The 24,053-nt window shown below is 42.1% G+C and overlaps 1 protein-coding gene across 2 annotated transcripts in view; it reads left to right on the top strand.

Moving 5' to 3' along the window:
• The window catches only part of CNIH3 (cornichon family AMPA receptor auxiliary protein 3), an 83,366-nt gene that overhangs the window by 39,031 nt on the left and 20,282 nt on the right, over nucleotides 1-24,053 (top strand). For both annotated transcript variants that reach the window (XM_074947105.1, XM_074947106.1), the window contains exons 2-3: nucleotides 752-820; nucleotides 5,169-5,216. In XM_074947105.1, the coding sequence (XP_074803206.1) occupies nucleotides 752-820; nucleotides 5,169-5,216 (117 nt within the window). The remainder of the gene's footprint in view (nucleotides 1-751; nucleotides 821-5,168; nucleotides 5,217-24,053) is intronic.

Below are 24,053 nucleotides of genomic sequence, written 5' to 3'. Positions count from 1 at the left end.
AAAAAAAGCTATATAAAAAACTGGAAAATTGTGAACAAAAACAAATTTTTCATTAAAATTTTCCTATTACTTGAAAATCTGTAAGGAAACAAAACAAAGAAAAAGGCTGAAAAAATGTTGACCTGGTCTCGTCTACACTGTATGAAAATTTGAGAATCCTTGCTCTATGGATCAAACTTTTTCTGGTTGGGGGTGAGATGTGGGGGTGTATGATCTAACTGGCACAAATCAGGTCTTTTTCATTTCTAACTTGTCTGATTTTGTGCTTAACCCCCTTAATGTTCAAATAGCGAAATAATCCTCCACTTCCAATTAAATCAAGTTGCCTTCTGACTTTTCCTTATTTTAACACAACACCCTTTTCCAAAACTCTCAATGTTAGGATTATGGTTTATTGCATTTATCTGTAGAGAAATGAATTCATTTTTAGAGTTTTGATCTCTGAAAAATACTATAGAAGCACATATTTATTGGAGGAGTGATTCAACCTGGCAGCGGGTCAATATGTATGTCCTGTTATAGCATGACCTATCAATATTACTTTGTACAGTGATCTTGTGGCTGAAGATAGCTTTGTGAAATGTATATATAGTTCTGTAAAATGATATAAAACATAATTAATTCGTTATATTTGGGATGAATTTCAACCCAAGTTAGTAAGAATAGATCTTAGTAACTACTATAAAGAAAAAGACCTGGATTCACTGAAATTACTGCTGTCATTACAATGTTTGAAAAAATTATTTTGCAGATAATCGCCTTTGATGAGCTAAGGACAGACTTCAAGAGCCCAATAGACCAGTGCAATCCAGTTCATGCAGTGAGTACAGCTTGAGATTTGCCAAACATTAGATATTGAATGGAAGAAGATGTGCTGAACTGTCAATGGAAAATATGCAAATAGATTTAGGAGTCCCTTATGAATGTAGTTGTAGTCTGTAAGAGCAGCTGCTATTTACTCTTGATTTAGCAACCCATCAATCTGATGGTCTCAGGGTGGATTTTTACTCAGGTAGTTCCCTTTCTTGCTGGAGATGGCTTGAGAGCACTTAGAGATTCAGAAAGAGGAGAAGTTGAAATGTGATTGTAGGGGTTTTGTGCATCTCTTAATTTTGAGGCACACTTTCCCCCTTTAAAATCCCTTTTCTCCTCTGCACCCAAGCAGTGGACTGACCGTTTTCTCCATGTTTGCAGTATGGTTGTAGCTGTATCGGTCCCAGGATATTAGTCAGATACTGTGGGTGAGGTAATATCTTTTATTGGACCAATTGCTGTTGGTGAGAGCTTGAAAGTTTGTTGACTCTCTCCGGAACACAAGTTGGTCCAATAAAAGATATTAACTCACTCACCTCATCTGCTTCAAGAGTGACCCATTGTCTGTACTGACTACTCAAGGGCTTTGATGAGGGACGCAATCATCACCTTTCTGCCTAGAGGCAGAGGTCAAAATTCTCCCCTACACTAAGGGGGGATAACCCACTCAAGAAAATTCCACCTGCTTACAGTAAAGGGTAATTTGACACAGAGGCTGTAAGCTCTGCTATACTCCAGCAATCTGTCAATTATGCAGGACTGTGGCAGATCGAGCCCTCGCTGCCACTGTGCCTCCTGCTGGTCAGTCTGGGAATTAGCTCTTTTCTAGCCCTGGAGCGCCTCCTGCTGGCTGATGTCTCTCCTGCCTCAGGTCCCTGTGTCCTTCCTGGACCCGGTGCCCTTTTCCCTTGGGGTTCTGCCCACCACAGTACCCCCATGCTCTGGGTCTCCCCTCCCAGGGGAGCCCCCAACCCTCTAAGCCCACCTTGCCTCAGTGGCTACTGCCAGTCATCATCTAGCCCTCTTTCTCTGGGGCAGACTACAGTCTGTAATGGCCACTCATCATTGGCAAGGGGGTTGGACCTGCTGCCTTTCCCTGCAGCCCCAGAACCTCCCTAGGCCTTCCTGTCAGGGCTCAGCCTGGGAGGTCGCCAGGCCTGAGCTCCCCAGCTCAGCCTGCCCCTTCCCCAGCACTGCTCTGTCCAAGGTACCCTTCACTCCTTCAGGCAGCTAGGTCCATCTCTCTCCAAAGCTAGAGAGAGACCACCTGCCTTCCGTCCCTGCAACCCTTTTATGGGGCCCAGCCTGGCCCTGATTGGCTGCCTCTCAGCCTTTTCTGATTGGCTCTCAACCCCAGCCCTCTCCAAGGGCTGGCTTTTAACACTTGCTGAGCCAGAGCGGGGTGACTACCCCACTTACAAGGAGCCTGGGCCAAATTTAACTAAATGTAGACTGGAAGAAAGGGGTGCATCTCCTTTGAAAGTCTGTGGGCCAAATTCTATGGGGACAGAAACCGTTGTATCGATTACATATTGGGTAAGTGGCAAAGATTTGGCATCCGCTGTGTGACTGCAAAACAAGTATAACTTAAAAAATAAGGGCATGTATCAGGAGGTCCAGTCAATGGGTAAGAGACAGCTTTCCCTCTTCCCTTATTTTAACATATTCTTGACCTATTCCCAACATTCCTGGTGTCAAATTCAGTCCTGGTTTAAGCAGGTGCAAATTCTGCTCTCAGGTGAGCCAGTGTTAATCAGAGTGATTCCATTGGCTTCAGTGAAGTTACCCCACATTAATATCAGCAGAACAGAAGGCAGAACTTGGCCCATTGACCTCATTAGGAGTTGCATTTGTTTCTACTATGGGCTGATTTTGGTTCCCACGTAATATCAGATTGGTGTGTTATATACATCTAGCACTGCCACCAAAGGCCAAACAGATTCAAATTACAATACTTGGCCACTTAAATCCGTTTCATGACTAGTTTATTCCCAAAACATAACTTATGCCATCTTTTATACCACCCTCGAATATGGCATTGTAAGGATAGTCTTGAACCTGAGTCTCCCAAGAAGCTTTGTACTACAGAATCATCGAGCCAGTCTAAAGTTAATATGTATGTTTATGTGATTAATTGTATCTGTTAATCTACTAAAATAAATCCACCCCTAAAATAGTAACTGAAAATGGAAACTGTAGAGAACAATCTCCACTGAAATATATTACAGCATTTTCTATGAAAGTAATATTTAGGCCTATTTATCAATGTTTCTTAATTCTCCTCATGCATTTTTGTCCTCATCTTGTTATACAGGCACACTTTCTGTGCCTATCTCTGCATCACGTCCCAGTAATTTGTTTTGTTCCTAAACTTGTATAGTGCCCTAGAGAGAGAAACTGCTTTTGTTTTAGAATGCTAATGTAATTGGTTTCCAGGATAAGCAAGTCAATGTCTGTGTGTCCCTGTTCAATTCACGTTAGTGATTTAATTAGTTAATTAATTCATTAATCCCAGAATGTTCAGTAGTTTTCATTTACTCTGAACAAACATTGCACAGAAAATGTCCAATAAAATCCTGCAAGTTATTCTGTATCAGTAGCACCATTTTGACTCTCACCTAGCAAACTTTCTGTAATAGCTCAAACTGTATTCTCATGATACTTTCTCCTGTTCAGTGTGGATGTTAATGGGTGTTATTCTAGCACACTAGGAGAGATTTTTATGAGAGGAGGCATTTGCTCTGGTGTCATTCACCAAATGTTTTTCCTTCTTCCCCTATTGTGTATCAGTTGGTGCCCACATTTCCATCTATTTAATTGTGTGGACTCCAGATCATACTATTTTAATGTCTTGTACTAATCAGTTTATTCTCACAGCACCCCTGCTAGGTAAGGGAGTATTATTATCCCCATTTTACAGAGAGGGAGCTGAGTCACAGAGATATCAGTCTGGAAGACTATGGCAGAGCTGAGGCTCAAACTCAGGTCACCTGATTCCCACTGTAGAGTCTAAAGAACTTCCTCTTCAGGAAGACCAGGCATGTTTATCCCCAGACCTGCAATGGGAGCTATGTTGGCAGAACCTTACATCCACATGGACCTCCCATTGAAGCCAGTGGTGTTTTGCACAACCTTACATCCCACGTGGACCCCATTGCAGGATAGCACCATGGTCTGAGGAGCTTCTTGACATAAAAGGTGCCATGCAAAGGCAAAATATTACTGTTGTACCTTCCACTGTCTCCCCAGACTGAAACCTTTTTTATAGGAGAAATATAATCCTCACAAAATGGAATCAGCTTAAAACAGTTTGAAAAACACAGACAGCTTAGAGAGAATTGGCTTTACACATTGGTTCATCTCATTATTTGTTTCAGAAAGGTGACTGTAAATAGTAGCTTTTGCAATGTCTAGAGACAAACCTAAACAACTCTCAGGAGAATGTACAGTACACGCCAAGCCACTTCTCTAATTTATTGTAAGAAGAGGTGTAAAACTTCACTTACTTTTGAATTGCTCACTCCTCTTGGGCACAGTGCAACAGAGTCAGTTCTGTGCTAACCGCAGTAAATGCAGAATAATTCCGTTGAGTGTCATGGCTTTACTCTGGATGTACCCTGATGTAAACAAGAGCAAAATCTTGCCTGGTGGCTCGAGTGATATGTGTAAGCAGAGCAGAACATTGTTTTACTAGTGAATTTCTCACCTATGATCCATTTAACAGAAAGCCTGTTAAAGTTTTTGTTTTGACTTTCCTTGCATCAGCTGAGCCTGCATTGTCCTTAACACTGGAATCCTCAAGTACAGTATCTTTCAGTTCATGTAAAAGTCTTCTATTTTAAAAGGCTATTTTTAGCATATTACAAATACACTGTAGTAGCCTGATCAACTATAAAAGTTGCACATTGATAGAGCCTCTTGGCAATTATAGAAGTACTTATATAAACAAATGTTCTTTGTGTGGAATCACTTCTGAAGTTAGTGGGAATCTGAAAGTTTGTGCCTCAGTCTCTCTGGACCAATTCAGCCTTAGTGTAAGAAGACACAAATACTGACTTCAAAGTTGTTGCCCTGCTAACTTGACGGCTCAGTTTTGTCTCTGGTTTGTTTTCTCACATGTTATGGGGAATAATAATTACCTTCCTCACAAGGGTGTTTAGACAACCGAGTGAATCTATTTTAAAGTTATATGTGAGAGATAAATATTACTAGGCCAAATTCATCCCTGGTGTAACTCCATTGATATCTGGATGTAAGCCATGGGTGATTTTGGCCCATTATGTTTGTGATATATTTTCTTCAATTAATTACACAATATAACCTCCCACCACTTTTTTTCCACCTTTCTTTGGCAGCGAGAGAGACTAAGAAACATTGAGCGCATCTGCTTTCTCCTGCGAAAGGTGAGCATAAACCAACACAAGATCTATGACATTGATGAGAATTGAGACCATCAGATGGCTGTTCTGGGTATGTCCATTTGCCCATCCACTGATCCTCCACCATCACTCATGAAATCTGAGATTCCAGTGCGGAAATTGGAATCAGTATTACCTTTGAAAAACAAAGTGGAGGTAATGAAAAGGGGCTGCCATAAGTTAGGATTTCCTGACAAGGACTGAACATTTCAGAACATTCTCAGGTTCAGATTTAATAACCTGCTTTTTGAAGGTGATGATTGGTTTCTGGAGGTGTAACTTGTGACAGTTATGGCCACATGCCCTGTGCTGCCATCAAGATCTGAGGTTTATAATTATTCTTTGCTGGACAGTCATTTACTAATTATTTGATAAATGGAGCATTTTATTTGCATAAGTTCAACCTTTTGAGTTTCTTACAGGCTGAATGAGAATGTTGAGATTATAGAGGCTGACCCTCTGATGGTGCTGAGTAACCTCAGTTTATTTGGGAGTAAAGGGTGCTCTGCTCTTTGCAGGACTCACCCAGTAACGGGTTACAAATTCTACTGTAATTTAAGAATGGAATTTTTAAAAACACTCAAGTGTTGGCCTGACTTTGCTTCCATTAAAATCCCATTGATTTCACTGGATGAAAAGTTAGACCAACACTGAACATGTCTGGTTTCCTTAGGGTGGGATTTTCAATGTAAGCTGTGCTCATCAATGGGAGAATAGCACCAGTGACCACCAGGACCAAAATCACAATGCCCCAGCACGTGCTAAAGAAGCAACACCATTAGCTGGGAGTAAGTACAAGGCTCTTAACCTTGAAGCAGGCCAAACACTAGCTGTAGACATGATCACATGCACTTAGCCAGTATATTATGCAAACTGCTTACATCAAGTCTTTTTAAGCCATTCTGTCTCTGAACAGACCAAGTAAAAAGATCTGACCTTGCAAAAAAGGTTTTAATAAGTGTACCTATGCACTGTATTATAGTATTTAATGCAACATCATGACAATTAGCAAAACATTCCAGCCCTTAGAAGATGTCATTAGAATGTCCAGACTGGAAAGTATTTGTTGCTGCATTGTATCCATCCTGGATGTTTCTGCTACTGTGATCAGCAATGAAATAGCTAACACTATTGACTGCCTGTGGCTATGTTCAGGACAGCTGGAAACTCAGTTTCAAAATGTTGTGATATTGGCAGTGCTAAGTACTGGCTCAGCCTGATCCCGGGGCCTGATTATGTTCTAAACAACTGTATTTGCACTAGGGAGGGACCCTACTTTATAAAACACTTCTGTTGAATAACTTGATTTATACCAGTTTAGACTGATCATGGGAACAATTGTGAGCACACTGCTATCAAGAATCATGTGTAATCACTTGCACTGGGCATCTGACAAGGAGAGAAAATATTAATCCATACTAGCTAAACAACATAAAAAAAAATCAGTACTTTCCCAGGAACTATTTTGCTGACTCAGCAGTCAGCTAGTTTCCAGCTGTGTCCCAGTTTCTCTGACAGAAAGCAACAGGTGGGTGTCAAATGTATTAATATATGTGAGTCCCCAGGGGAGTCCTTGCCCATAGGAAAGTTTAATTTTTATTGAGCCTGAGCCTCATTGCAAAGATGGTGCTTTCTGGCTAATTACTGATACTGCATTCACCAGGGATCAGACTTCTAACTCACTTAAATTGTTTGTTAATGAAGCTTCTCCTCCCAGGTTCTTTGGGGACACATTTTTTTTAATTGGGAGATGTGATACAGGAAGAGGAAGAAGGAATAATTACAGAGATGTGCAGTCTTCAAGTCCAATATTTACTAATAATCGCTTTTGTGTACATAGCAGTTCTGGAGCATTCATGGTTAGTGGCAGAGCTTTGGGGAAGCAATTAAAACACTGAGTGTTTTAAGGACATGGGAATATGTAGTTTGTAATGAACTCTAAAGACCTTCTGATTACTATAACATTGCTCTCTGTGTGCCCACAGCAACTAACCTCTGTGTGCCTGTTTCCCTTTCTATAAAATGGGGAAATAGTAACATACTTGTTTCCTAGGGTGTTGGGGTTGGCTAACATTTTCAAAGCACTTTACAAACATAAAGCCAACAGTCTTACTGTTAATGCCACTAGAACTGATTCTTGATTTTTGGCTATTAACCTCTATTTTAAAGGGATTTATGAGTGGTTTGTAAAAATGTGCCTCATTTCACTGTCCCAGGTTCTACAGGGGGGTCTCTCACAAGTGATCATGCACACAGCACCATACAAGTCACATATAGTGAGCCCCAATGGATGAAGAGACTGGATGGTTTGTCAGAATTATCTTGGAAATCCTTAGTTTTTTTTAATGTAGTGGAGCTCATTTGCAGAGTTTGACAATAGCTTGTGTGTATGTGTTTGATTATACTGGAAGATGTTACATAATTTGACTGAGTTTTCAAGCATGGTGGGGTTGACAAAGGAGGGATCCCACTACAGCACAACCAGAACATTCACAAACATCACTATCTGATGTGAATTAATTTTGGAAAATGTTTACACACCATGAAAACAATATCTCACTCAGGCAGTATGTAAAGCAGGTGGCATGTATGTAATGTTTTGGCTTTTATGTATGTGTATCGCTGCCCTCTGCTGGATAGACCTAGACCTGCTCAAATTTTCTGCGAGACAATAAAGCTTTGATGAAAAAGAGGCTATGAGCTTTGTTCAGACTTGACTGATCCCTTGGATTACAATGTAAATGCTTTAAAGATATTATTTCCTGAAGCCAGTTTTAAAACTGGGTTCCCAGTGGGATACTGAAATTCTCCTTTATCTCAGAGGCCTGTTTTTTGGAGCTCTGTAGTATGGTCTTCCAGTCACATGTGGTTTAGCTGGAAATCACACGTTTTTTGTGTATGTACATGCCCATAGATTTATTACATAAGCTGATTTACTTGAAGTATGTCCTAGTGATGCTGATAGCCGTGCAGGCTGGGTCTACACTAGCTTTTCCCCCTCCTAAAATTTGTTACCAATTTTGCAGCTTTGCTGGTGAGAGCTCTACTCTAGGCAATGTGCCAGTGGTGTTTTAACCATCATTGTTTGCAGTGTTGTTGTAGTCATTTTGGTCACAGGATATTAAAGAGAGTACCTTTCCCAACTCTGGAGAAGAGCTCTGTGTAGCTCAAAAGCTTGTCTCTCTCACCAACAGAAGTGGGTCCAATAAAAGATACTACCTTACATACCATGTCTCTCTTTCAACCATCATGTCATTTAGACCAGCTATGAGCAGAGAAAGGCCTGGTACTTAAAATACTAGTGGCCCACTTGCTGTTGGTACCATGGGTGGTGCTGAACTGGTGTTAGCAACACTGGGAAATTGTAGGGGAAAATGGCTAGTGTAGACACAGCCACAGTGCTAGCAAGAGGTAGAAGAGCTGGGTATTTCCCCTCAGCAATCTGGATGCAGAGCAGTGCTGTGAAGAATGTGTCGGACTTGGAGCAAGCTGTTCTTTTTCTATGTTACCAGGGCATGTCAAGAGCTTAATCCTGCATCATCCCTGGGAAGGTAGAGGAAGGATGAATTGAACTGGCAGGAGACACTGCAGCTTGCTATGCAAAGTAACTGCTGTGAGATTTTTAAAAAACAGTTTATAAAACTTAGCACATACCATCAGTAGTCACAAGACTTTTTCCATAGGTGAGTAGTACTAATGTTCCCATTTTACAGCTGGGGGAACAGAGGTACAGTGGGAAAATGAATTGCCCAAATTCACACATCAAATCTGTGGAACAGCTGGAAATATGGCTCAGTCCTTCTGATTCCCTTCTGGTACCTGGTCCACTGGACTCTCCTCATGCAGATCATCTAATAGGAATTTTTCTCTTATTTATATGGTTAAATACCATGATATTTTTTAATATTTTACTGTTCATTATGATGACTGTATTATTACATTATTGGTGCACTGCACAACATTCTCTAGAGAAACTTATTTAATTGACAGATGCCTGATGGAAACTTTTTTTTCTGGTTTTAAGGGCAGTTAGGATTTTCCTATCATTAACACAGTTGGCAACATGATGGAGCGTGAACATTGTAATACTACGACACTGCCCTAGAGGACAAATTTTAAAAATGGCAACTTAATAGCAGGTAGCAATTCAGATGTGACTATGGACTGCATGGGAACAATGACTGAGTTAACCTCTCATTCCCCAACAGGGAAGTCCTTCCAGGTTAAAGCAGAACATTGTCTGGAAGGGAAATCTCCCATAATATCCTCTCTCAGCAGATAAGTTCCAGACCCCAGTTTGTTCACACCCATCCTTTCATGAGCAATAAAAATGACTCTACTCGAAAAATGACTGCGGGTTTGTTTTTAAACCTAGTTAACTTCAAGCAAGATAGGGATATGAGAAGCAGAAGTGGAACTGGAGTCTGTGTGGAAGGGAACTAAGATTTATAAGGGACAGATCTTTCGCCTTTCCTGCAGCTGTAAAGAAAGCATTTGTGCTAAGTCAAACATAATATCTCTGGAGCTGCAGGATTAGAGACATGCAGAGTCAGATCTTTATCCTTTTATTTACTGTTTGTAAATTCAGAAAGAGCAACAGGGAACACTGCAAATTTCCAGGGTCAAAGCAACTGTAACCACAAAAAGAAAAGGAGGACTTGTGGCACCTTAGAGACTAACCAATTTATTTGAGCATAAGCTTTCGTGAGCTAAGCTTATGCTCAAATAAATTGGTTAGTCTCTAAGGTGCCACAAGTACTCCTTTTCTTTTTGCGAATACAGACTAACACGGCTGTTACTCTGAAACCTGTAACCACAAAGTGACTTTGAGAGGGACATTTGCCCTCAGAGATGTTCCAGATAATTGAAAAAAAAAAAAAAGAAAAATAGGGTTTTGGGGAGGGGATTTACAATTGAAAGATAAACATTGTATCTTTCTTTTTATTTTTGGTGTATTTGTATAAGACAATCCTGGAGACTAAAGTCCCCTTTTGTAATTTACTATCGCTTTTCCACAGAAAAGATAGAGCACGGAAAGCAGTAGTGCTAGGTTCACCACACTGCCCTACCAATGTCCCTGAGCCATAACCTGGATGGAACACTTCTAGGGGTGAGAGGCCCATAATGATAATACATTGCACTTCTTCCAGTGCACTCCATTGGAAGATCTCAAGACACTTTGCAAACATTCATTTCTCACAACAGCCTTGTGAGGTAGGTAATTATCATTAGCCCCATTTTACAGTTGGTAAAACTGAGGCACAGAAATGTTAAATAACTGGTACAAGGAGGTCACCTAGCAACTCACTGGCAGAGCAGAGATTAGAATCCAGAGGTCTTGACTCCCAGAGGTGAAATATTAGTGCACTAACTCTCTGCCTTGCCTTGTCTGAAGAATAGTTCATGGGGTTAAATGACAGCCAGAAGAGAAAGCTACACTAGCTTTTTTACTCCTAAAATTTCCCAAAATTGCTACCATAGTTCAGCTCCACCAATAGCAGATGTGGTGGCAATGCTAGTGTAAACAAGCTGCTGGTGTTTTAACCATCTTGTGAACTCATCCTGCTCAGTACCAGTCTAGGCAATATAATGATTAATATGCCAGTGCTTGCTGATGCTTTGTCTGTGATAGAGTTCCCACCATTGCTATCATCAATGTAGCTGCCTCAGTGGTGGAAGATGTACTGTAGGCAGGGCTTGGGTGGTCAGATATGATTTTACCACCCTATAGGGTTTCAACTCTGTCTATACTAAATCCACCAAAGTAGCTACAACTTGTGGAACTGCACCAATTGGGAATTATGGATCTGAAAAATCCCAGTGTAGACACAGCCTAAAATCTAGTGTAAACAAGCCCAACAAATCAGGCTGTGTGTATGGTACATTGGCACAGCTGCAGCTACATCACTATAGTGTAGATGCTTCCTACGTTGATGTTTTTTCCATTGATGTAGTTAATCCACCTCTCCAAGAGGCAGTATCTACCTCTACAGAAGAATTCTTCCATCAACCTAGGTGTGTCTCACCGTGGGTTTAGTCGACGTAACCACGGTACTCAGGGCATGAAATTTTTCACAACCCTGAGCAACATAGCTAGATAGACCTAATTTTTAAGTACAGAACAGGCCTCAGTTGCAAAGCTGGGAATAGAAACTATACCCCTACCTTTAGTAGCACTATAAATCATTTTCAGCACTGATTAAAAATGAACCAGTTCCTAATTTAGACAGGGATTAATAAGCATAGCCATACTGTAAAGATAGGTCTGCTTTAGAGAGAGAATCTTGCATCGTCTTCCCTGCCAGGTTTGTAACACAGCCGGTGCTGTCTCCTGCTCTAATGAATAGTAAAAATTTCCCTCTTGCAGCTTAGGTGCCTTTGTCATCAGAGAGGGAGACTGAATTGTTGGCCAGTGAAAATCAGGTAAATTAAGTCTGTGGCAGTAGCAGAACTTGCTGTGATATTTCATAGAACAATGTAGGATGCATTTTGAGTTTTGATAAATTGTTCCTAGGACAAAGACCATAATGAGAACAGAAAATGGCATTACATGAATCCCTTCCATTGACGGAGATTGTAACAAAGCTGGAGTATATGCACTTTGTCCACTCCTGTTAGAGTCCAAAGACTGCATCCTTGTTAGTGGCTTCTTGATGCCTTCTATATTTCCTGGCATACCTAATGCGTTTCTCTTTCATACCTCATGAATACCATGACACCGCTGAGTCTGACTCACCAGCTGGGCAGCAGGAAATCCTGCAGGAGGCTCCCCCTGCTGTGTGATTGGTAGCTAAAACTCACATCAAGGGGCAATGTAAATTAGTTATGAAGAATAACCTGTGCTAGTACAAACTGTGCTGGAGCTATCTGGGCAATCATTCAGTTCACATTTTAATAGCTTACGTGTCCTTATAAGACAATACAGATAGAAGCTTCCGCCCTAGCAGACACTGCTGCACATAAAGTGATTTGAATCAGTGTTATAATTTTAAAGTTTTTAAATATTTATCAAAAAGAAAAGGAGTACTTGTGGCACCTTAGAGACTAACCAATTTATTTGAGCATAAGCTTTCATGAGCTACAGCTCACTTCATCGGATGAGCTGTAGCTCACGAAAGCTTATGCTCAAATAAATTGGTTAGTCTCTAAGGTGCCACAAGTACTCCTTTTCTTTTTGCGAATACAGACTAACACGGCTGTTACTCTGAAACCTTAAATATTTATCATCTCATATATTATTTTCTTGGGTATTTAAACCATTTGCTTCTAACTTTGAAGCACAATTGTAAAATGGTTCTAGCTAGAGATGGCCTTGAATCACAAAACATGATCTGAATAGCTGCGGATGTAGGGAAATTTGAGTTCAGATCTAAAGTCCATGCCCAACCACTTTCTCTAATGATGGAGCATACTGACACTCCAGCTGTGAACACCCCAAAACTTCAGGGAAGTTTGAATCCCTCTCTGAACTTGACAGCCTGGACTCATCTGTATTTATTGTGCTGAGTTGAAATAAATGTTGACATTAAAACTCCAAACCACGATGAATGTGCCTGGTTTCAGTTTTTGTTACAAACTTGAAGCTCAGATCTGTTCAGGGATCTTTCCTTCTAGGGTTTTAGTTGAGGCCATAGTTTGAGGGAGGTGTCAGACATAAAATACAGCTGCAGACCCAAACTTTCCCAAAGTTCAGGTTGTGTTTGGATCTGATTTCAGGCTCATCTCTACTTTTAACAAGGGTCGGGCCCTAATAAGGACTGACCAGCTAAACCATTTTCCCTGAAGTGGGTTTATACTATTTTGAACCTTTTCAGGAATCCTGATTCCTTTACAGGTTTGGATTGGTCTTAAATATCTACTCTGTGACTGGGACCACAAAGACTTTCTTAAACTATTTGATTACCTGGAAAAATCTTAATGCAATTGATTAACAAGTGTTTTGTGTGTGTGGTCTTATTCACCGAGGTGCTCACTTGAGCACTTTGTTACTATCTCTTATTTGATTCAAGGAATAACCAGAAACTTTTACCTATCTAGCAGCCTACAAAAATGTTGGGTAAATATACTGTCGGGAACAATTCTGCTTTGGTCAGGGTGTGGATGAATAGCATATGTAAGAACGTTTTCTTTCTAACTTCTGTGTTGCCATTATTATTATTTACATTTCCCTTTCATTTTTGCTCCCATTATTTATGTAAGTATGGTAGTCCTTGGCAGGCTGAGATACTGAAATGGATCGTTGGCAGAAGTGTTTAACATGTTTAACATGAAAGCCTAATTCTTATTATTTGTATTACAGGAGTGCCTCAAGATCCTAACAAAGAACAAGGCCCCTTTGAGCTAGGTGCTATACAAACACATAGTAAGAAATTGTATGCTTTTCAGGGCAGGAACTACCTAAATAAACAAGACAGATAAAAGGTGGGAGACGAAACAGAGGTAGGAAGGCTGACAAAGGGACTTAGACACCTAGAAAATCACTGGAACAGCACTGTGACCCACAAAGCCCAAGTTAAGTGCTAGGCTCCCTATGCAATGCCTGGGGAGAGAGAGGCACTTTAGAATGCGATCCACAAAACCCAGCACACTAGGTAGGGAGCCACTTAAGCTAGCCAATGGGAGATGCTGAGGAGAGTGGTGTGTGCAAAGCCCTGCCTCTCTTATGGAGGTAGGCACCTAAGGCCAGCAACAGGGAGGTGCTGAGTTCTGCTAGTGATCAGTGAACAGGGAAAGATGTGTGTTTTTCTACCTAACGTGCATGCAGGCCCGATCTGGTAGGCTTGCTCAGAGGTTGCCTATCTCCAAACAAAACGAGCCAGGGAAGAGACGCTCCCTTTAGCTTAATAGTTAGGGTACTTGCCCAGGAAGTGGGAGACCTCCTGTTCAAGTCTCTTCTCTGCCCTGAGGGGCAGAAGGGATTTAAACAGGGCTCACCACCTGTCAGGTGAGTGCTCTAGCCACTGGACTATGGGATAATCTGATGTGGGGCCTCTCAGTCTCTCATATTGAAATTGTTCCATTTGAATTAAATAATTGAGCCAGAGAGAGAGAGAGAGAGAGAGAGAGAGAGACTGACACTATAGCCCAATGATTAGAGCACTCATCTGAGAGGTGGGAGATCCCTGTTGAAATTCCTTCTCACTGGGGTGAGGGGAGCTTGAATTGGGGTCTCCCACATCCTTAACCACTGGGCTAAGGGTTATAAGAGAGGGCTTCCTCCTTCCCACCCTGTCTTGTGTGGAGTTAAGCAGCCTCTGAGTACAACTACTGGATCAGGCCTCACACGTAAGTTAGTCAGAGGAACGTTTTGTGGATCGCTCTGCAGTTCAGGCAGGTGATACCCATCCAGACCCCTACGGTGAGGCAGCTGTGCACATGCTCAGAGGCAGAAACATAGGCACCTAGGGAACTTTTACTGCAAAAAATTAAGCACAAAGTGAGTTTAGGTGCCTATAGGGTTAGACGGCAGCTAAGCAGGAGTTTTGTGGATCACAGTGGTGCCTAAAACAGAACTTGGGCACCTAAGTAGAGCCAGGCCAAAGTGACTTGTCGAAGGTTACACAGCAAAGCCAGGAATAGCAATCAACATCTTCTGAGTGCTAGTTTACTCCACTACCCACTAAACTCCACTGCCTCGCCAAGCCAGCATGTGCCTGCAGTGTGTTGAGTGCCTCCCACAAGGATGCTTCAATAGATATTAAGCATTCAGTACCTTTCACAGGATTGGGTGCTGCCTGGTTTAGTCTCAGGTCTGTCTGCATATGTTGTAAAAATGCTGTCTCTGGAGAATGGTGCATCCTGAGCTGCTTGTAATACTAGCTAATTAGATCATGTTCTTCTGGTTCATTGATCACCAGTGTAATTCTATATTGATTTTTAATTGCTTACTTTTGTAAGTTTCTTAATGATAGCCTGGAATCTCTCTGATATGCTTTCTTTTAATTTTCTTAGCTGTTTTTTAAGCTCTCAGTTTAGTGATCTGTCCAAAATAGATCCTGGAAGAATTTGGGGCAAGAACTTTCAGTTTCTGTTCCCCCTGATTATGGTATCAACTTTCTGTTAGCAAGCAGAAAGCTGCATTCCTTTTAGTTTATAAATAATAACTGAAAATGTTTGCTGCTTTCTGGGGAGTTGATGTCTTAGGGATTTGATAATGGCGCATGGGATCTTTCATCTTTAGGACACCCATTCTAATCCAGCCCAGCTCTGTACTGACTTACAATTATTACAGTCTGATTGATGGCTCGTGGGTGTGAAATTACTTGGTGGTTTTCAGTGTTTAGATACTTTGGTGATGTGTGCTGTACAAAACCCCGAGACTATGTTGCTAGAATGGTCTCAGCCCAGGTTTTAGTGGGCAGGAGTCCACAAAACCGCCATCTCCACAATTAGTCCTTTTGCAGACTATCAGCAGAGACTCCAAGGACTGTATATAGGCATAGGGAGTGTAGTGTCCTCTTGCCCCTCATGGTGTTGGTCAGCTCTGCAGTAGATCAGCAGGGCCATGTGGAGAAGCTTGCAGTTCCACTATACTTGCTGTGCACGTTCTGTCAATATTGCACTTCTGTCTCCAGGGCTGACAATGCAGCCTCTTTTTCCTTACATTGTAAAACCAATGTTTCTCTTGGCCTTAAAGATAGTTCTAATGAGGGTGACCAGATGCCCCGATTTTATAGGGACAGTCCCGATATTTGGGGCTTTTTCTTATATAGGCACCTTTTACCCCCTACCCCCGTCCCGATTTTTCACACTTGCTATCTGGTCACCCTAGTTCTAATAACATGTTTAAAACACTTCTAATGGGGTGTAACTTTGTTAGTCTTATACCACTGAAAATAAGATTTCAAGTAGGTTAAAAATACATTAGTACAAAATTTTCAGCTAGCTCATGGAAATCATGCCTTATGCATAATTTATTTTTAGACTGTTTCTGTAGAGAGTCTCTTGTTAGTCAGAGAAGAAATGGAACAATTTACAGTTTATATAAACAGCAGGATTGTCACCAGTTTGCACAACTTGGGGAAAGGTGTTTCCAAGATCTGGAGGGAGCATTATCTCCCTGCAGGGGATGTGGGAGGGAATAGGAAAAGCAAATGAGATATTTTGAAAGTGGTTTGGACTGTGCAGGTTTATGCACCTACATGAACTTCATTTCCATTATCGTGCTCCCTCTGCAATCCACATAGCTGGCCAAGTCTTTCTGAGTGGAAGCAGCAATACTGGTTTACTCCACAGTGTAAAGTCAGGGTTGATGCAGGGTCTGATGGCCAGACCCAGATCCAAAGACAGTCAGAGGTTTTCAGATACAGGCTTTTGCTTTGGGCCAGTTGCAACACTTGGAATTAAGCTTCATCAAAATTCAGGAAGGGTGGGAGAACTTGCTCCAGAACCACTTCTCATACTAATGGGCCAAATCTAGAACTGATATAAGCTGTTGTAACTACATTGAAGTCAATGGAACTGAGCTTGCTTACACAAAGTCTGATTTTGACTCATAGTTATAGTTTGACACTGGCCTATTTATGTCCTCTTTATTCTATTTCAGATTGTAACTATGTCCTTCACTCGTCACAAGGCTTAGCTATATGGTGAGTTGCTGCGCAGCAAGTGAGGGTGTGAATCAGCACTGCACCAGCTTGCCCCACAGTTACGCACTGTGTGGACACAGCTACAGTACAGTGGAAGTCCCAGAATGCAGCTTAGTGTACTATGCTTTCAAGCACCAATACGCTAAGCCTGTACTCCGAGGCTTTACCGCGCTGTAGCAGTGTTCACACGGCGAGTTACTGCACAGCAAGCTAGAAGCCCTGTCAAATTAAAATGAGCTGAAATTTCAATCGCTCTTGTCAACTCTTTCTTGGACTGTGTGCTGCATTTGCTTTGTACTGAACAGGATTGGAATGGAAGAAGAGAAGTGAAAAAGACATAAGGATGAGTTGATAAAAAAAGAAAGGGATGAGTGTAAGGGGAGAGCTCTAAGTGATAAATCAGAGATGAGATGCATCCTCTCCAGCCTCCCATTGGATGTGGGAGGTACGTCTTTACTACCTATCCCCACTGCAGAAAGAAAAAGAGAAAAAAGGAGGCATAGGAGATGAGGAACAAGGAGAATCTTTCTATTTCTCTTAGGTATTTATACAGTCTCATTACCATAGTATCTTTGCAGTTCAGTCTTTAATGTATTTTCCCTCACAACATCCTTGTGAGGTAGGGAGGCACTATTTGTCCCCATTTTGCAGATTGGGACCTGAGGCAAAGATGAACAAAGGAATTGCCATACTGGATCAGTTCTCTGATGAATTTACTTCATATCTTGTCACCAACAGTGGCCAGCACCAGATGTTTTAGATGAGGGTGCTAGAAACACCACAGTCGACAGATGTGGGATAATTTGCCCTCCCTGAAGGTCTCATCCTATTCCCTAGTAAAGTGTTTCAGCTCTGGCTGAGCTCCTCCTTGTGGTCAGTCCCCAGGCTGCTGTATTGGTTACTATGTGCTTTTAAGCCTACTGAATAGCATCCAGACACTGTTTCTTAGTCTAGTGACTCCAGCAGGGAGTAGACCCCTGTCTAGTATCCCTTTTTTCTGGGGATATGGGACTCAATGTTGCAGCTGTCATTAGGGTGACCAGACAGCAAGTGTAAAAAATCAGGACAGGGGGTGGGGGGTAATAGGAGCCTATATAAGAAAAAGCCCCCAAAATCGGGACTGTCCCTATAAAATCGGAGCATCTGGTCACCCTAGCTGTCATAGGCCTCAACACTAGTTCTGAACCCTTCAATTCTCCCCAATAGCTTAAGCACACCCTCTCCAGAGCTCCACCCTTGTGGGTATTCTGGGTTACTGTTATCCATTTGTAACAATTAAAAAAAGGGAACACGCAGACTGTGGAAAGGAACTTCTAAACTTTGTCTACGAGTAAAGATACACTTTACTCATAGACAAAGCACAATAGTTGCAGATCTAGGCAAAAATAAAAAACACCTCCTTCCAGTGTTCTCACCACTCCAAGAGCCCTTTGGGTTTTGATTAATGTCCATTCAAAATTCCAGTACTCTTCTGTACCACACTCATCCTTGTCACTCTTCCTGTTGTCAGCCAGTGAGACTTGTCCAGCTTGAGAAGATCCAGCCCTTAAATGGAATTCTGGCCTCTACTGTCAGGTGACATCTTGAGCAGCTTCAAAACCCCCATCAGGTTTTATAAGTGTAAAACATTTCTATTTAAAATTAATTTTTCTTGAATAAAAACGAGGATACAATCAAATCTAGGGCACTCAAATGTCCCTGAAAACTAGAAATGTCCAAGGTTTCAGGACCTATCCTTGAGACAAATAATTTGAAATTCTGCTCCCCATTGACTTAAATGGGGACAGGATTTCACTCAGTGTGTTTGTCCACATTTTTTCAAACTCTTTGAAGACTCTTCCTTTTGAAGGAATCTCTGGCCAGCTGAGCTGGTCAAACTGACAGCAGGTTGAGTGAGTACATATGCAATCCAAGAGTGTCTCCATTCAAGTCTATCTCATGTTGATCCCTGGTTGTCCCTCCAAACCTTCCAAGGAGCTTTCTCCCTCCCCAGCAAATCCCAAAGGTGGCAGGGAAGGAGTGGGAAAGTGATGGGTGTAGAGAAGAAGTAGGAATCCTTTTCTCTCACTTGCTTGTGCACATCTCCTTGATGCCGAACATCACTGGAGGACCTCATGCCACTCCAGCAACATATGTCTTGACTTGGAAAATCTGGTCTCCCTAGTCCAAACTACCTTAGAGAGAATATTTATCATAGCACAGCTTTACTCTGATCATCAGTTCATGATGGAGGAAACCACACCCCCTCTATTGCAGGTTCACAAACACCAAGCCACAGTAAATATGCCATGGGTGACAATGTACAGAGAGGCCAGGTAGGGGGAATTCCAGAACCTTTGTGAACCAAACTCTAATGCTATTTAGCAGCTTCCTCTGGAGAACAATAGAATCAGGTGCTGTGGGGCTGTAAACTAGGTACATCCATTTCCCAGAAACACCATGTAACAGAAGCCTAGTGGTCCATAGCTGCTACTACAATCTGGAAGGGACCTGGAGGGGAAGCTGCATGGGAACTTCAGGGTCAGAGGAGGATTTCAGCTCTCCCACCCCTGTTCACACCCCCCCCCCCCATGTGAAGCCGATTTACTCAGGGTTGGCACAACATAAGAACATAAGAACAGCCATACTGGATCAGACCAAAGGTCCATCTAGCCCAGTATCCTGTCTTCCGACAGTGGCCAAGGTGCCCCAGAAGGAATGAACAGAACAGGTAATCATCAAGTGATCCATCCCCTGTCGCCCATTCCCAGCTTCTGGCAAACAGAGGCTAGGGACACCATCCCAGTCCATCCCTGGCTAATAGCCATTGATGGACCTAGCCTCCATGAACTTATCTAGTACTTTTTGAACCTGTTATGGTCTTGGCCTTCACAACATCCTCTGGCAAGGAGTTCCACAGGTTGACTGTGCATTGTGTGAAAAAATACTTCCTTTTGTTTGTTTTAAACCTGCTGCCTATTAAACAACTGATGAGGAAGCTCTTGCCCCATCAGAGGACTAGTAATTTACGTATTGCAGGGCATTGATACCATCCCAGAATTTCTTTGTAGGTTCCTGTAAATGGTATCCATGTGCCTGAGTTAACTGCAAGCAATTCATTTTTGTTTTGAAGCATGTTGAATCATGTTTCATAAAGAGAAAGGGAACAAAATATCTGCCTTATTGTAACATTTATTCCCGGTAAGACAGAAAGAAAGCTAAAGCTAAATGACAAGTCTGTTTAAAGCAGAAGTATCAGAGCTTTGAAGGAAGGTGCTTTTGAGCCTGAGTCTAAGGTTTTTAAATAATAGATAAGAAAACATTATCTTTCATGTTTGGGGTATTTTTCCTCCCCATTAGAAAGAAATCATTGACAGACTGATACCAATGAAGAAATAAATAGGCCAGTTTCATAGTTTTGTATTTTGTCATATAGTGTAGGTCAAATCATGTGGATAAGTGGTCTACTATCTGCTGTGAACTCAGGTTAAAATAGTCGAGTGATCACCTAAGCTTTAAATGAATGGATAGAATGTACCCCTACTTATCTGGAAAAGTGACCTACAAACAGGGTAGAGTTCAAAAGTGCAGAAAGAACATATCGCATCCAGAGAAAGTCCAGCCCTTGTTTGGAGGCAATTCATTCATCATTGAAATTGATTTATGTATGCACCTTGCCAGCACAAATCAAACTATTTTCAGTGAAATTTTGCAAGTTGCTGAGTTCTGCATTTTCCAAAGGTCTAGAAAATAATGGTTTTTATTTTTAGGCATTGTTACCTCAGGGTGTCTGAGTGCTTAACAAAATATAATGAAAAACTACATCCTGCTTGTGCCTGCGTAGGTGAATAAGGAAGGGATAGATCACAAAGGGCTAGGCTGTATGGTAATCACAAGCCTTAATAAGGAGCAGCCCATAGTTGACTCAGAGTCACAATTCTGCTTCTGCTTGCTCCAGGGACAGGGCTGGCCCACAACATTTTGGCACCTGAGGCAGGGAGCTCAAATGACGCCTCCATGCCCCCTTGCTTGGGCCAAAACTTTGAAAAGTCTCAATTCTGCCTGCTTCCTATTCTACTCCTCTCATGGTACTGCTCTGCTACCTACCCCAATAAAGGAGCCTTGTTCAAAAATTTTAAGTAACACTTTACTATGCAGACAAGAAAAGTTACATTTGCTGTTCAGGCGTCTGAAAGTTAACACTGGCATTTTTATCTGTTTGAATAATCAAAGTGGTGCTTTCTGTGCCTTCTTGGTTGCAAAGATTTGAACTGCTTCCTGAAGGTCCACAGTCTGGGCCAGCTCATGCTCTGTTGAGATGGTTGCAAGGCCGACCAGCCTCTCCTGTGTCATTGTGGAGCGTAGATGTGTTTTTATTAACTTCAGCTTGGAGAAGCTACATTCTCCACTGGCAACTGTTACAGGAAGTGTTAGAAGTATGCACAGAGCAACAAAAGCATTTGGAAAGAGGGTGGTCATCTTATTTGTGCACATATATTCCAGAACAGCCTTTGGAGTTGATCCTGCTGAAATGTATCTTGAAAGGGCTTTCAGTTCATCACCTAAATCACTCGCATCAATATCGCGCATGTCATCATGTGTCAACACTGTCTCTAGTGCCCTGCATTGCTGGTGTAGGTCTTCTTCAGGTTTGTGAGGAGTTTTGGAATATCATACAATATCCCAAATATACTGCTGTGTTCCTTGAGCTGCATGAAATGTTCTTCAACTGACTGTATTGCACAATCTAGCACCTGGTTAAAGAATTCAACTTCGAATTGTTGTTTGGGGTCTCTTATGGGATTATCCTGTGCCTCATAATCAAAATGTCTTCTTCTTCGGTGACTCCTGTATTCTTGAACTGGTGGAAAAATAGCTTCAGTATGAAGTTCCTCTGCCAACTTCTGTGCAGTCTTCAGAACGTTTTGAAATCCCTCATCTGACCGGTAAGACTGTAGGTATGACTTTGCTTTGGCCAGTTGTTCCATTGCTCCAGATATATCAAGGTCAACACCTTGGAGTCTCTTGCTTACAACATTTATTTCAAACAGTATGTCATGCCACAACACTAAGGGCTTGTCTAGACTTACATTTTATAGCGCTCTAACTTGCTGGCTCAGGGGTGTGAAAAATCACCCCCCTGAGCACAGCAAGTCTGAGCGCTTTAAAGCGCTAGTGTAGACAGGCTCCGAGTGCTGGGACCCCAGCGCTCGGCGCTAAACCCCTCGTCAAGATGGATTATCAGGAGCTCGCGCGCACCACACTCGCACTTCAAAGCGCTGCCGCGGGAGCGTTCCTGCAACAGCGCTTTGAAGTTTCCAGTGTAGCCATGCCCTAAGCCACACAGAAATTTGAAGTTATGTATGTTTCTGGTGATTCCATTTCCCTCTGCCACTGTTCTCCCACGAACAGTTCCTGTCATAGCATTATCTTTCATAATGGCAACTATGGCATCATCTGTCTTCCCAATTTGGTGTTTGATAGGCTTTATCGCCTCCACTCGACTTTCCCATCATGTGGCACTCAGTGGTTTGTGTCAGAGAGGATGTTCCCAGATGTTGCTTCAAAATTTGCCATCGATGAGTTGATGCAGAGAAAAATACATTGATGCTTTGAATTACATTAAAAAATTCAGCAGCCTCACTGGAAGCTGATGCTGCATCACTGACCACCAAGTTCAATGAATGAGAACTGCATGGGTCAAAAAAAGCTTGAGAGTTTATCTCTCGGATCCGTGTTTGCACTCCTCTGTTCTTTCCTCTCATGTTGGCACCATTATCATAGCCCTGACCTCTCATGTCAGCTATCACAATTCCCGTATCTTCCAGCTTTTTAAGAAGCACATTTGTCATACCAGCTCCTGTAGTATCATCAATGTCAATAAATTCTAGAAAATGCTCTCAGAGTCACCATTGCACGGACATTTTCACTAAGTTCTGTTGTTACAAAACGCACCATTAAAGTCATTTGTTCTGTATGGCTGATGTCAGGTGTGCAGTCCAGAATAACAGAGTAATATCTTGCTTACTTCAGATCTGCCACAATCTTCTCTTTGACTTTTGTTGCCAGTAACTGTATGATCACATTTTGAATTGTTTTTCCAAGGTAGTGATGTGTGTACATTTCTTGGGTGGTGACTCTTCTTAGATGTTCCTGGAGTACAGCATCACACTCAGCTATCAGCTCCACAATTTTAAGGAAGTTTCCATTGTTTGGCACATACAGCTGATTTGAAGTGCCACACAGTGCTAGGTTTTGGGTAGCAAGCATTCTCACAATGGCAATGAGCCTTTTCAGAACATTTTGCCAGTAAAGAGACTCTGATGCAATCTTCTCTTGATGCTGATCATCTATTGTGGCCTTTAATCTTAGTCTCATCTCAAGCTCTTTCCACCTATGGAATGCTCTCTGGTGATTTGCTGCCTTCTCAGGGCATGCCAGATTTTTCCAGTCCTTTGTTCCTGTAGAACCCAACGTGGCTGGAACATTCGACTGGAAGACTTTGCAACAAAAACAGTATGCAGCATTCTGGGTTTTTGAGTACATAAGCCGTGGCCTCTCCACTTTGTCACCATTGGGGATTTCATGCCAGTAATGTGTTGAATGGAAACTTCTATTTTCATTGTCTTTGGGGAACATGAAGTTTTTCACTTGCTGTGGCACATGCAGTACAAGGAAGTCCCTCAGGCTACTGCTCAAGTGGGTCCACAGTCCTGGATCATCTAGACTTAAGGAACTAAACTCAGCAGCAGCTGTTTCTTGCGCCTCCACCACACTCTTCTCTGATATACACTTTTCTTCAGGAATGTGCATGGTTCCATCCATTTGAGATGGAGATATGGATGCTGCAGTAGCTGCCAGGTCACCTGCACTCTGACTAACTGGAAGATCAGGCATCTCCTCACCACTCACATCCTCACCATGAACATTTGTGTCTTTGTATCTCAGGAGAGCTCCTTCCTGCTTGGATAGAAAAGCTTCCTTTGCTTTCTTTCTTTTTCAGAATGCTGTCCCAGAGGGATGTTTTCTTCTTTCACTCATGACTGCTGTTCTGTGCCAGCTATAGTGGCTCTCAACACTCAGTTGAAGGGGACAAATAAGCAGGCTTGTGGCAGGGCCTGAGTGAGGGAAGATATCAGCGTCTTAAGGGCCTAACTGGCTCCTCCTACTTCAGTTGATTGCCTGTTCTCCTCAAGTGGGTTCAGGGAAGCAGCAGGAAACAGGAAGCTCCCTGAGAAGCTGGTGTTAATCAGTC

The sequence above is a fragment of the Natator depressus genome, chromosome 3 (assembly GCF_965152275.1).
Source record: "Natator depressus isolate rNatDep1 chromosome 3, rNatDep2.hap1, whole genome shotgun sequence".
NCBI classification, from domain to species: domain Eukaryota; kingdom Metazoa; phylum Chordata; order Testudines; family Cheloniidae; genus Natator; species Natator depressus.
This window is presented reverse-complemented; position numbering and strand designations above follow the sequence as displayed.